The 13971-nt window shown below is 38.0% G+C and overlaps 1 protein-coding gene across 4 annotated transcripts in view; it reads left to right on the top strand.

The window, feature by feature from the left end:
- CEP120 (centrosomal protein 120) overlaps positions 1–3757 on the top strand; it is a 41298-nt gene extending 37541 nt beyond the window's left edge. For all 4 annotated transcript variants that reach the window (XM_050912992.1, XM_050912994.1, XM_050912993.1 and 1 more), the window contains 2 exons: positions 773–918; positions 1602–3757. In XM_050912992.1, coding sequence (XP_050768949.1) covers positions 773–918; positions 1602–1842 — 387 coding nt within the window. In that variant the 3' untranslated portion in view covers positions 1843–3757. The remainder of the gene's footprint in view (positions 1–772; positions 919–1601) is intronic.
- Positions 3758–13971: the final 10214 nt, after the last annotated feature.

The raw sequence follows: 13971 nt of genomic DNA, 5'->3' as shown, positions 1-13971 counted from the left end.
AAATGACTGGGAGGGAAAACAAGTGGAGAGACGACCACGCTTCTCATTAAGACACTTTAATGTCACGAAGTGGTAGTGGACTCTAACCCTAGTTTTGTTACAGTGTCTGGATAGATCTTAAAAAATAGAACCAAGTGAACTTCTAGAATGGATAGATCAATTGGATTAAATCCACAGAATAAGTTATCTAAGTTTTGCATAGAGCTAGACAAATGTAAAAGGAAACCTCACCACAGTTTTGTTTACAAGGCTTATTTTTTAACCACAAATTGCAATTTCAAAAAGTAGTTCTTGAAGCTTTGACACTAGGCACTATGGGGCTGATGATGGAAGTTTCCTGCAGGTATTTAGCATTTTTCTGGTTTTTATTTCTCAAAAAAAAGTTATGATTTAAAATACCGTATAGCAAAGGAATGTATCTCAGTATCTTGAGCAGTTCCACAAGTATAAGTTTTATGTTTACTAGCTTAAGCCAGAGTTTGTAAAAGGGTTTGTAACATTTTTGCTATTTTGTTAATGGGAAGATACCTGTGACTAGACTTCAGCTGATCCAATCTGGACAGGTTTACTGCAATTGTGATAGTCACTGGTCTTTCTGCATTATAGATATCAACAGCTAAGACATTCCGTTTAACTCCTGCATTTCTAATACTGCTGGAGACTTAATTGTCATGACTTCATTCCTGAAGTTTTGCTCATGTCACTATAATTAGCACTTTTACAAGTAATCACATAGTCAACTGAGTTATGTCTTCACCCCTTACCACATTAGCGTGAACAAGAAAATGCAATGGCTCACCTTAAAAAGCAGCAACAAGAGCTGGAGCACATGAGGTTGCGCTATTTGGCAGCAGAAGAAAAAGAGCTGGGGAAGACAGACCGACAAGAGCTGGAGGATATCAGAAATGAACTTAACAGGTATAAAAGCATTTGTAAGATTTCTTCCCCCCCGCCTTTGTTGCCGTCTGCCTCAAAATAGGAGAAGGTTCAGTTAAATCAAGGTTATAATTGGTTGTCAGTCCAGTGAAAGAACACAGTTTAGTGTCCCTTAGGTAAAGATTGCACATTTATAAAATTCGACAGTACTGCAGTATAGAAAATCTATGTTTAAGGCCACTGTACCCTGTTTTTTGTTATGGTCATAGTTGTACAGTACCAGGCTTTTTTCTATTTTAAACCTTCAGTTCTAGGGATAACTGCTGCATTAAGAAAAGAAAGAGGTATGTACTATTCATATTTTGAATACATTAAAATTTTAAATCTACCTAATGTTGTCCCCCAAAAACTGTGCAGTAGTTCTGTATGTTGAACTCTTTTAATTTGAGTGCTGTTTGCATTATCAAAATAGGAGCTTTGGTAGCAAGTATTATAGTTACGTATGCATACAGAAAAGGTATTGTTCGAATTTAAGTATTACATTAACATTTCTTTTACTTACAGTTGTTTTTCCCTAGACAGAGGATAACTTGTTACCTTTTATAGATGTCTTTATTTTACTAAGTACTTCAGTAGATAAATAACCTGAAGACTTAATATGAAAATAATCAGAGTGTTTTTTAATATGACTCATCCTCTGATTCTTTCCATTTTGTCAACATCAGGCTAAAGCAACAAGAAGAAGAGAGAAAGCAATTGCAAGATGTTAGAGAGAATTTTGCTAGTAGAGTGGATAGTCTTCATTCTAGAAAATTAAATGAGGACATGGATGGTTATCTCTCTCGTCTGATAGAAGAGAGGGATACCCTGTTGAGAACAGGAGTATATAATCATGAAGACCATATTGTAAGTGAACTTGATCGTCAAATCAGAGAAGCTATTGCAAAAAGGAACATCACTAAATAAAAGCATACAAAAAGTTGTTAAAAAGAGCCAAAATCTGAACAGTGAGTGATTTTTATAAACCTGTACTACTTTGCAAAATATGTAAGACCATGCTTGATTTTGCACACTATTGTTAGCTCTTTTTGAAGTCTGTAAATATTTGCAACGTGAAGTTAACCACAGTTGTAAGTTTTACGGGGGTGATGGCTGTTTTTTAATGGTTTTATACTCATATGTATGTAAATATATTTATCTTGTGTACTTTCTTCTGAAATGTTTTCTACCTCTCTGCATCACCCTGGCTAGGTTTATTTGTAATATTTTTAATATTCATTCTAAGATTTTTGGTCAATATTGTCATAATTTCTTTCAATTTTTAAAAAGATCTCTTCAGCTATACTAGGGAAAAGTGACATCAGCTGTTTTCCCTGACAGAACTCTTAATTCTGAAGTGCAGCACTGACCAAATGTCACTTTTTTACTAAATCACAAGATAGTCAATTTTTGCTTCTCCAACTGTAGCTAACATAACTAAGTTCTGTAGTAAATAAGAGACAAGGTTTTGAGTGTGTGGGGGGAAAACTCTCAAACCTTATGAAACAAACTGAATCAAATATTAAGTAACTAGCCTGATTGTACAGGATGAAAATCCCTTTGTTGCCCTGGCAGTTTTGCACATAGGCCTGTAAGGGTGAACCCGAGAAGGTGAAGACATTGTTCAGAAATACGCATGCATTCTTACATCCATCCCTAATGAGGAAAGATACTTGAAGCACTAATTCCATGAACTTATACACTTTAAATTCTGAACATATATATAAAACAAGAGCTTTTCTAAGTAAAGATGTTTCCCTTAATCAAGACCTAACCACTTTCCAGTTACATATATTTCAAAGCATGTTATCTCATTACCACTTAAATTGTATGTAAGATTTCGTTTGATTGTGTGAGTATAAACAGGGCACAGTGTCAAGGTGTCAAATGCCAGAAGAGAAACCCACAAGAAATGTTAGTTTGTGCATAATCACAGTTCAAAAAGTTTTGGTTTCCAGCCTTCATTCTATTTCAGTAATTTTAAAATAATTTGTGTGGATCTAGCTAACAACAGTAACTTACAACACTGTCCTTTCCATAGGCATTTTTCTGTCCTGTAGGCACAAATGTTTCTCTATTTGAATGTCAAGTACTGAAAACGTCTTAAGATTTGTTACTTTTAGAATGAACAAAGATAGCAATGCAAAAATTCCTTTTTTTAACTTAAAATCAGTGAACTTCCATGGACATGGCTGTATGTGTGGCCTTCCTGTTTTGTATGGTATTAATTATAAAATGTTTTTTTCTATATTGTATCTGGCTTTGCCTCTAGGTGCATTGTTTTTCCTCCTCCCTACCATGGGTGTATCTCCTTTTAAATAAACTGTTTGTTTAGGCTCCTTAGAAAAGTTCTAAACAAGCTGTATAAACATAGAGATCATATTCTGTGAGGAATTATCATTTACCAATACCAGACTTTGTAAGAAATGCTTTTGTAATACTTTGCACACTCCTGTGTTTTTCAAATTAGTGTGCTTAAAGAGATCCCTCTCCACTAGGAAAGCAAATAACACCTTCATAAATACAATACAAATCCATGAAAAATAATTTTACAACTTTTTCACGTTATAGCTTTGTCATATCACTGATGCATGATCATATGCAATTATTGTAAATTAATCGGGGAGCTTCTGTCTTGACAGGAAGACTTGCTCATGCTGTTTTTCTTCAAATGCTCGCTCACTTGCTGGAAGTGTAGTTTCTTCTTCAAACGCTGGAGGGTGCCTTAGACTTAAAGATCAAAAGATTATGTTGACTAAATTTTTGTAACTGGTGACTTTTTTGAACTGGTATTCTGTGACTTTTCAGGTGTGTTACTTTATTAAATAAAATTCAAATTTTAAGTAAATATTAAGGATTTTGTATTTATTTTTTGACTATGTATTTGAACAAAAATTTTTGTTTACTATTTCCGGTAGTATGACAGTCTTTAGTGCTTGAACCCATAAAATTGACAATTTCAAAGTTAATTTCACTTTCTGATTTCTAATTGAGTCTCTTCCATGGCTTGTAAAGAAAATGGCAAGTCATGTTGCTGTGGGGTTTAAAAAGAAACTGCTCGGGTGAGTTTTCTTTTTAGTAAATCAAAGTATTGGTAAAATAAAAAGTAGAACACTTGTTTTTATAAGCCTGATAATTTAAGCTATTTGGGTCCATTTTGTCATTTGAAAGATCACTACTTACAAGCTGAGAAGCATGAATTTTGTGATTATTAAAAAAACTTACTTAGCATTTCTGTTTTGTTATATGGTCATTACTCTTCATGTTCATTGTTTGTATTGAAATGCGAAAATTAATAATACTTTAAGCTTAATGTTTCAATTTCTTTTTAGTACAATATGTCTGTGCTTCAGTCTGAAGTACTCCTAGAAAAAAAATCTATATTTGTGGTAGATATCTATAGCAGAGATGAGCTCAGTATTACTCTCTTTTTAAAAATATTTTTACGTTGGGTTCCATTTGCCTTTTTCTTGCCTCAAAACCATTTTAAAGGTTATAGCTATTCAGTGGAAAGACCAAATACCATTTTTTAATCAAAAATCTTTTAAATTTTTATCTTAATCTCTCTTCATGGCAAAAGAAGTGCTATTTGAAACAGATGCATGAGATAACGAGCTTGTTTTAATTTACCCAGCATAAAAAGACTGCTGAAAAAGAAATCTGTGTTGACAGGTTCAGTCCTGGTTCTGTACACCTTAGAAAAGGGGGTGAGAAGAGGAGCAACAGCTAGACCCTCCTGGCATTCTGGCAAACTCCTGCTGTTGATTTTAGTGCACCCAGATTTCACTAGGGAAGTTGATGGAATTATTTCAAAACAAGTACTCTTACCAATATGTTTCTGTGAACCCAAATGCCCATAAAAATTAGTAAATGGGAGGCGGCGGGGGGAAGGGAGGCTGTTCCTTGTCAGTTCCATGCCAAATCAGTTCCAGCTTTCATCTGCCTTACAATTCAGGGCCAGAACTTGCAGTTGGCTTTGGATAAGGAAACTTTGATTATATCCTGTATTTGTTCAATCCAGTCTTTTGAAGGAAAAGCATTAGCCCATCTAAAAATGAGGGCATTTAGAAACACTGTTCTTTTTTCTGGTAGTCTTCAGGCAGAGGATCTGCTCCTGTCTCTGTATGTGCTAATTAATCTTACAGTAAAGATTACCAATCTTTACTACCAGAGGGTTGCCTCAAATCATTTAGTACAGGTTTAAAAGTAAGGCAGCAAATCTGGATGTCATATGTTTATACACCTTGATATGGAGCACTAGCTAAGATTTTGACAACTCTTACAGAGAAATGGACCTTTTTCCCCCTGTTAATTTCTGACTGTTTATCAGAAAAATTGTCTCTAAATTCTTATTGATTTAAGCAGTGGAATGCATTATGAAAAAAATACAACAAATTCTTTTAAAAATAAGATGGCACTGTTTTGCTTTGAATCTGGATTATTTAAATAGTTACATTATTGATCTTTCCAGTATATTGTGTTTTGGGGTGAAGCTATAACCGCTGCTTCTGTAATATTTCAGCAGTTATCCAACAGTTATCCAGCACTTTTAACACTAACACACTTTGAAAACTGCTGTTGTGGAAAAGAAGCAATGTTATGCCTGGCACTGAGTTTTCAAGTATTCAATCCATAGTTCTCCTTCACTGCAGTTTAAATGCTTCTCCTTTCCATCCACCAAGATAAACCTTAATGCACAACTAAAGACAGAAGTCCTTTATCATATCTTCTAAGTGCTACTGAAGTATTTATACCAGTTACTACATATTTACGCAATTATTTATTTTGCTACTACTGTGCCTAAATGATCATGACCTGTGTCAAGGCTTGGATAGGAAGCACTAGCCCTGCTATTGTTAAAGACAGAACTGTAGAAAGGCGGCTGCATACTTAGATCTCATTTCATTTGTTTCTCCAGGGGGTTGTATTAGTAGTGTTTTCATTAGAAATGTTTTTACAGATGTCGGCTATCCAGATATGAAGTCTCTGTGGTGGAGAAGCAGTCAGGAGTTTGGCATTCAGAACAGAAAGAAAAAAATCTCAACTTTGAGAGACTAATTTATAGAAAAATAATTTACTGACTTTCTGATGTATAAATGTACAGTAACCCCATGGCGGCTTTAGTGCAGAGTAATTGAATTCTTGCAAGTACAGTTATTTTCTATTCTTAACTTGAAGAAACGCTACAGCCTGTCATTCCCCATCACTGAAGACTAAAATAGTCCCCATTAATAAAACTTCTGGAAAAGTAACACCCACTACTTTGTAGTCCAGTGCTCTTTTTTCCAAGTGAAATACTTGTAGTAGTTTGACAGCATTTTAAACAATTTATGTATTACTACAAAAAGTTTGGTTCTAACAATATACATAGAGAGTAGATGATTATGGAAGTGTAGTGTTACTGAATGTTTGACCAAAGGGTTTTGATGCAGTTACTGAGACATAACTGCACTGACAAAATAATATGGCATCAAAATTTAGAGTGGGTTTACTGGGGCAGATGGAGTCTAGTAGAACAGTCCGCAGCTTAATACTGTTTCAACAGTTACTGTACATTGCTCATAGCTTTAACTGTACTATGAAAAAACCTGTAAAAATTGCTGGAGGACTATAATTTATGATGAGTGTCATAAGTTTTGTTTACAAATGTAAATAGGGCAGCAAAATTAAATCATTGAGTTTTGAGTTGAGCAGGGAATCAAGCTAATGTTTTGTAGAATTTAGGTTTAAGTGGTAATGGTAAGTCTTCAATATTTTTGTATTTGCTTAATAGTTTACCATAGGTGAGGAGGATTTTTTTGTTTTGTTTTTCACCTATGGAGGTACACAAAATAATTTTATTGATCTTGTGTTAAGAGACGTTGGTCATACAGGGCACCAGACCATCAGTATGTTCACCTGAGAAGGCTATTTTTGGCAACAAGATTAATATTGTAATACAGTAGGTCATCCAGATCAGGGCTGAAAAGCACCATAAGCTATTACTTGCTTTATAATCAGACACACACGCGTGAACTTTGAGTCCCGTTCATACCAGGCATGAAGTTGACATGATGCTTCTCATCCAGGTAAGACAGCTTAATAGTTTGTTCTTATAGCCAGCACTTTAAGCCAATACTGCGGGTATGTTTTCATGAATATCAACGCATATTTGGTGTAAATCACAGAGCCTACCTGCTACAGGAACCATTGAGGCGATGTAGAGGATATGTTGTTTGGACTACATAACATTTTTGATGCTTGTATAGCAAGTTGTCCTGAATGTGGATGCGTATGATGTTTTAAATACTCTAGCTTATTGATTTGTCCTGACTTTTCTGATAATAATCCAATTATTGTACTGAAGAAATGGGGCTAATAACCCAAAATAAATGAAAAAATTAAACAGAATGTCAAAAAGCAAGACCACACCACTACCACAAGGAATTGGTAGGTATATCTCCATGAGAGGGCACTGCTATTTGTAGAAAAACTTGCACACCTCAGCAACACGCTTATGTGCCTCTACAGTGAGTTCTACCTGTCCCGTCCTACTACATGTTGCAGAACAGATGGATTTTTTTTTTTACTCCATGACTGTATCTTCTTATTGCATATATACAGCAAATCATTAAAATCGTCTTAAAGTTATACCTGAGAATAAGTATTTTTATGCTACTGATTCCTATTTCATTTACATATATCGTCATCAATGCAGGTGGCTTGTAATAGCCTAAGTAGAAAGAGGTAGGCTTAGTACAAGGACATCTTAGAAGACATTATCTCTCTGACACAGTGTAAGGAAAAAGCAATGCTTTGCCATCCTGACCAAAAGCTTGTGTTGCAGTACTTGGTGCAACATGGCAAAATATCTCCTGAATCACTCATGAAGGGGCTCCCACTGGTAGGCTGAGGGTTGGGTACAAAGTCTGTGGTTTCTCTCTGCCCATCTTGGTTATAGGAGTGTTGAGTGATCTTGAACAGGGCTCTGGGCCTCCACTTCCTATCAGCAAAATGAGAATAATGTGGGAAAAGCTTTTCTGTGTAAGTGGTTCACAAACTGCTTTAAACTCAGACTATCTGTGCTGTATACGGTCCTCTTAATGCCCTAAAAGGCATAGTTACTAGCTTCTACTGGGATGCTTCTTCAGCAACTGAGTACAAGCTATTTGCTTTGCTCTTTTTTGGTAGATAAATCAGTATCTTCATTCTTCTGGCTAATTACCAATTCATCCAAAAGCTTTAGAAAAAAGCAAAAATATGTCAATCCTTGTGTATAACTGCAATTTCTAGGGAAATTAAGGAAGTCCAAGGCTGCAGCCTTCCAAGAAAGGCTAGGCTAATCTCCTTAAGAGATTAGTTATATAAAATCACTTGGTGAGGGCAGAAAAAAGGCAAAATATCTGAAGTTTTGGGCCTGCCCTGAACGAGGCCCATGGTACGTGGCATGGGGAGTACTGTTTACTTTTTCCTCTCTCTTGGTAAAATGAAGGTGATTCCTCATTATACTGATGTTTTGATGAATAGCTAGTTAATACTTGGTTGTTACAGCTGTTTGGAAAAGAAAAGGTCAAGCATTGTTTGCCATATCCCATCTATTGAGCAAATAAGTAATTGCGAGGGTTTTAGTGAAAACTTTTATAGGAAAATCATTTTGTGACTTATTAGTATTGAAATACTAATAAAAGCAAATCCTTATTATCCTAACAAACATGACAGATACGGTTGGAAATGAGTCTTGAAGGTGAGGGGAGGCCAAGACTTAGCGAATAACTCTCAAAGGGTGTGAAACCAATTGGCCGCTGCCGAGCAGGACACCCACACCCCCCCTGCCAGACGTGGCTGTGCCCACGAGATGGTCACAAATTCTCCATCCAGGTCTGGAACTCAGCACAGGAACTCAGGGGCTGCCGGGCCACAGAGGGCAGCGGGAGGAGAAGGAGGAGGAAGCAGCGGCTTTGCGCCACTGCACTTGCCATCACAGGGAAAAGACACTATTGCTGCTGCTTGCTAAACCTAAACCTCTCCCTGTAGAGCAACAAATTTCCATTTTTTTGCCAGAGTGGACTCTTGCCCCCTCCCCCCCCGCCTTTTTTTTTCCCCTTTTCCTGTTACCACATGTACACAAGATGAAGAGAATAGCAGATTTCACCAGCAAACAAATAACTTGGGGTGCTTTTTTTACAACAAATAATAAAAAAATGTTTGGTAATTAAATATGCAGAGAAATTACGTGTTACTTTATATACTTTATATTGAAAGCAATCTTGATCAGATAATTTTTTAAAAAAGCAGCATCTACAGAAAATAAGTTTGGTTTTTTTAAAGATAGTTTTTGTGCATACTCATGCGGTCTTTCACAAAAAGCTGAGGGTTCTTTTGAGTTTTTGCCCTTCCTCTCATGCTCATTGAATAAGTCATTCACAACAACTGCACCATTACTCCTGGAAATATCCCACCACTATAAAAGGAAAGTATCTTAGCTAAAATAAATGCTTGTAGAATTAAAAAAAAAAAAAAAAAAAAGACTGCCTATGTCTTACTGCCCATGTCTTTATTTTGCTTGCTGCTTATTTTACCGCTCAAGTTTCAGATAAAAACGCATTTCATGCTTTATGGAATGCAATCTGTTACAGAGCACGGACAACATACCAACTTGTGTACCACAAAATAACAAGTTTGTATGAGTACAGGCAGGGCTGCTGTTTATACTGCCAGATTCGAACTTTTAGTTAGATAATTTTTGGCAGTGAAAGCGCCTAGTCTGTTACTTATACACCAGTTAATCCTGACTTAGAAAAAAATGAAAGTCCATTTAGGACCTCTAAAATCTTAGCTTAACTTTTATACTATGGCAAGAGATGATTTAGGGTATGTCACATTAAAGACTATAATTCTTAACATCTTTCTTCTGTGTCAAGCATTAGGTCTTTAAATGCAAACGCTGTTTTTACACAAAAATTTAAGAGTGAATACTGAGTCAAACTACAAAGCAACTTTTAGGGGGCTTTGCTCAAAATTTGTTCTATTTAAGCTCACAAAAGAAGAGAAAGCAAGTATTTAGTGTTGTCTGCTTTTTTGACAGAGGAACAAGGGCTACGATGAAGAATAGCAGTATGAAGTAAACAGACTACCCCTATGCGGTTTGAACATGTGTATATATATATGTGTATTTAAATACAGTGATGAAAGAAGGAACACGGTAAACAGAATCCACCCAGATTTTCTTAAGGCAGAGAGACTTGCTTTATCTTACAACACTTTCTTAATTTTCTTCTGTAGCACAGAGCAGTATTTTAGTGGCTCGGCATCCAGATTACATAATGTCATTTTAGTAAGAAGAAACAAAATTTTCTCTGGGGACACGAGATGCAATGTGTAATCTGGTTCAAAATATCTTCCATTTCTGATTCTTTTATCCTTATGAAATAAAAACCAGCCAAACAAAATCCCACCATCATTTGGGGGTTTCCTCGTGGAGATTTCTGAAATCTTGCATTTATTCATCTAAGTCTCATAAATACATATTTTTAAAATATCACAACCTCGACTCCCTTTTCTGGCTCCATTTTTGTTATCACAGTATCTATTTTAATGGCTATTAAGCTACAATGTCCGTACCTTATCTTTGTCAGTTAATGTATCTAATTCCACCATCCCAGAGGGAATAAACCTGAAGCTAAAGCCTGCAATATATTAAAGAATCAAGAACGCTTATGCAGAACAAACAGAGGATTTAGCTTGGATAAACAGCAGAGAGCTCAGTGTCTTTTATGTCCAGAGCTCAGGACTGGAAGAAGAAAATGACTATAAATCATCCCTGTGAAACAACATAACATAAATGTTGTATGTTTATTTAAAACTTTATACAATCATTTATCTGGGCTATAGCTCAGTTTCAAAAAGTGCTCTGCTGTAATGAGGTACTGAGACTAGCAGTGATCAAGACTAAAATGATATATAGTCTTCAACCAGAATTTGCTTATGGGAAGAATGGAAAGCACTTAAGCAGACACCAAGTATCTATAGCTAGTAGATCAAGCGGGAGGATAATGCAATAATAACAAAAACTTTGATAAATTTTTTCCTGTTTCTCTTCAAAATATCACATTTCTTGTAATGTGACATTGTTTTGAGAGCTAAGCAGCCAGCAATTTATGCCTTAATTTTCACACTTGAATAAAGGCTGATTTGTTGTCAATGTCTGAGGTATGACATGTTGTTCCACCAGACTTAAATTAAAAAAACAGGCTAAATCTTCGTCTGGGCTTGCATTCCAGGGAGAAGCGCTCTTTAAAATATGCTGCTGTTTTTTCTCGCTTATAGCAAGCACTCCTGTGAATTCATAGCTAGTAATTGCTCATTTTTTTACTTGGGGAAACTGAAGAGCCACTGATGATATACTTACTGCCTAAGAAGACATGCAAAAAATATAATGCAGCTTTTACTGCAGAAAGAGTTTTTTTCCCCCAAGTACTTTACAGCTTGGAGCGTCCAGAGGGGAGCCTGAAGTCTCCCAGAAGATGTCAGCGTTCGGCCCCGGGGGTGCCCAAGCACCCATCAGGTGCTGGGACCGGCTTTAGCCACGATGTCCCAATCGCAAATGTGCCCAGCCAGGACTGATTCAACTTGCATTGTTTGTGGGCATACTCTTGCACAGCAATTCCCACCACAGTATTTTTTACCTAGCATTTCAATGTCATTTGGGCAGATCTTCCTCTGTGGAACTGCATGCTGTGACACAGGAGATCCAACCCAACGCTTGGGAAAGTGTCTTTGGCAGCGGCAGCTTCTGCTGTGGCTGCAGGCACTGTCCCTCTCCCCAGCTGCTGCATGCAAAGATTTCAACACTGCCTGACAAGTCTCCCGGCACTTTGACAGTGCATTTAGGTCCCAAGCTCTCTAATTTTTTATGACTTCCAGAGCTGATCTGGTGGCAACTTAAAGCCTAAGCTGCTCTGCATTACCAAAAGCAGTATTATTTCAGTTTGCAGGACCGCAGATTTGTTAGTAGTTCAAGAATTAACCATTAAAAAAATAGTAAATCCAGCCACACCATTTGCACCTTGATCTTTTTTTACATTTTATTTTGTGGCCCATGAAGACAAGGACATGTAGAGATGGGGCTGACTGAAGCACTGTATCTGCTGACAAGAACTTCAGAGATGAAACCTTCTTCTCTTCCGTTCTGTTTCCCCTCCGCAGTTGACAGCGCCCTGTAAAACAGTGCTGTAAAGAGTGCAGGCTCATAAATACTTCTATGCCTATGCAGCTCCGGATGTTTTCAAGCAAATATATTCATTATGTCAATAACGATAAAAAAAAAAGATGACTTATTCAATAATTCATAATGGTTTCAGAGCTGCTGGAGGCTAGTACGGCTCACTTTACTTTAGATAACTTGTAAATGTAGATTATTTCCATGACAGACTGAAATTACTTTCTGGTGAATATTTATTTGAGCTTTAATTTTCTTATTAACCCAGTATGTTCTAGAAAAGAAGATGATGGTGCTACTGTTTTCCTCATGCTGCTCTCCCGGATGCAAGTGACAAAATCTCTGAGAAACATTTCATGGAAGCAAGGTCTTAAAAGTTTCTCCACGCCGTCAACACCAGAGCAAACTCTTGGCATTTTTTTTGGTAGCTGAAACCATTTTGTCAGTCTGGCATCTGGGTGTAAACAAACACCTCTACAAGGAATAGGGAGGGCTGAGTTTCTACCTTCCCCATGGCAGCTGCTGCCCAAACCCCACACTGGCCCTTGCAAAATGCACCGTAGGTGCCCAGGACGGCCCTGGCACAGCTGGAGCATCCTTGGTGGCTGAGGCACCCGAGGGAGGGCTGGGACGGGAAGACGCTCCCCTCCCAGGGGGCTGGGAGACAGGATGATGTGCCAGGCGCCGGGGGCTGCAGGGGAGCCCCATCCCTGCTCACCGGGTGCCGCTGCCATCAGACCCCTCCAACCTTCTTCCCACACGTGGTTCATTCACGTGGGGCAACAGCCCAGTCCTGCTCTGCCCTTTGCCTGCACATGGCACATACTGAAACAGAAACGTTGTCAATATTCTTGAAAATAGTTCAAATTGCCTCTGGAGTTTCCCCCTCAGAGTAAGGAAAAGCTGAAATATCTTCCGGAGAGCAAAAGCCAGGCAGCGAGAGACTGGGGGAAGGGGCAGGAGGCAGCAGGAGGAGGAGGAACCCACACGTCCGAAAACTGGGCCCATGTCCCTAAGGCAGTCTGGTTTCCTTCTCTTTTTCCCTAGGTAAAATATCAAATTCAAGATATTCTGTTAAGCATGTATCTATATCCCAACAACCCCAACATTTTAAGTGAGTGCTATTGTGATGGTGCTTGAACACTGAAGAAAGCATTTATTGTATATGCAGAAAAACATACAGGGAGCAAGTTTAGGATAGCTTTTCTAGCATGATGTTGTTTAAAGTTAATTTTTACAAGCTAATAGGTTTTGAGTTTATTAACAATGTGTTTATATTGAACAGGAAGCATATAGTCTATAATTCTTAAATATGAAATTGCTTTATTAGTTGCAAAAAATATGCAACCACGGGAATCCACAAATACAGGCCCAGTTAAAAATAAACCTTGCTCTAACACCAATAAAAGCTAGCAACAAATATTTGAAAGCTTGAACTCTGTACAAATATGTAAGAAAGCCACATGGACCCTGGTCGGAGCCAGTTTCTAGGCAGAGATGAGTGACAGCAGAGCGTCCCTGAGGCCGCGCATCCCTGGCTGGAGCCGGGGTTGTCCCCAAGGAGTGCAGCTGCACCACCGGGTCCCTGGGCCCTGCAGCGTGGGTGCACAGAGGCTGCCATGGGCATCCTCCCTTCCCGCATCTGCACCGCCGCACCAAGGGATCTCCTCCCCAGCCTGCCACACTGCTCACCCCAACGCCCCAGCTCCCCGCGCCAGCGTGGACAGAGAGCACCCTCTCGCTTTAATCGCTTAAGAAGTTACTTATGATACGCAACTAAATATTTAGTTGTGCAGAGGACAGCTTGTCACAGACAGCTTTGTTGCTAATGTATACAAATGCTGGTATGGCGCTGGCTT

This window comes from Gymnogyps californianus, chromosome Z (genome assembly GCF_018139145.2).
Source record: "Gymnogyps californianus isolate 813 chromosome Z, ASM1813914v2, whole genome shotgun sequence".
Classification (NCBI taxonomy): domain Eukaryota; kingdom Metazoa; phylum Chordata; class Aves; order Accipitriformes; family Cathartidae; genus Gymnogyps; species Gymnogyps californianus.
This window is presented reverse-complemented; position numbering and strand designations above follow the sequence as displayed.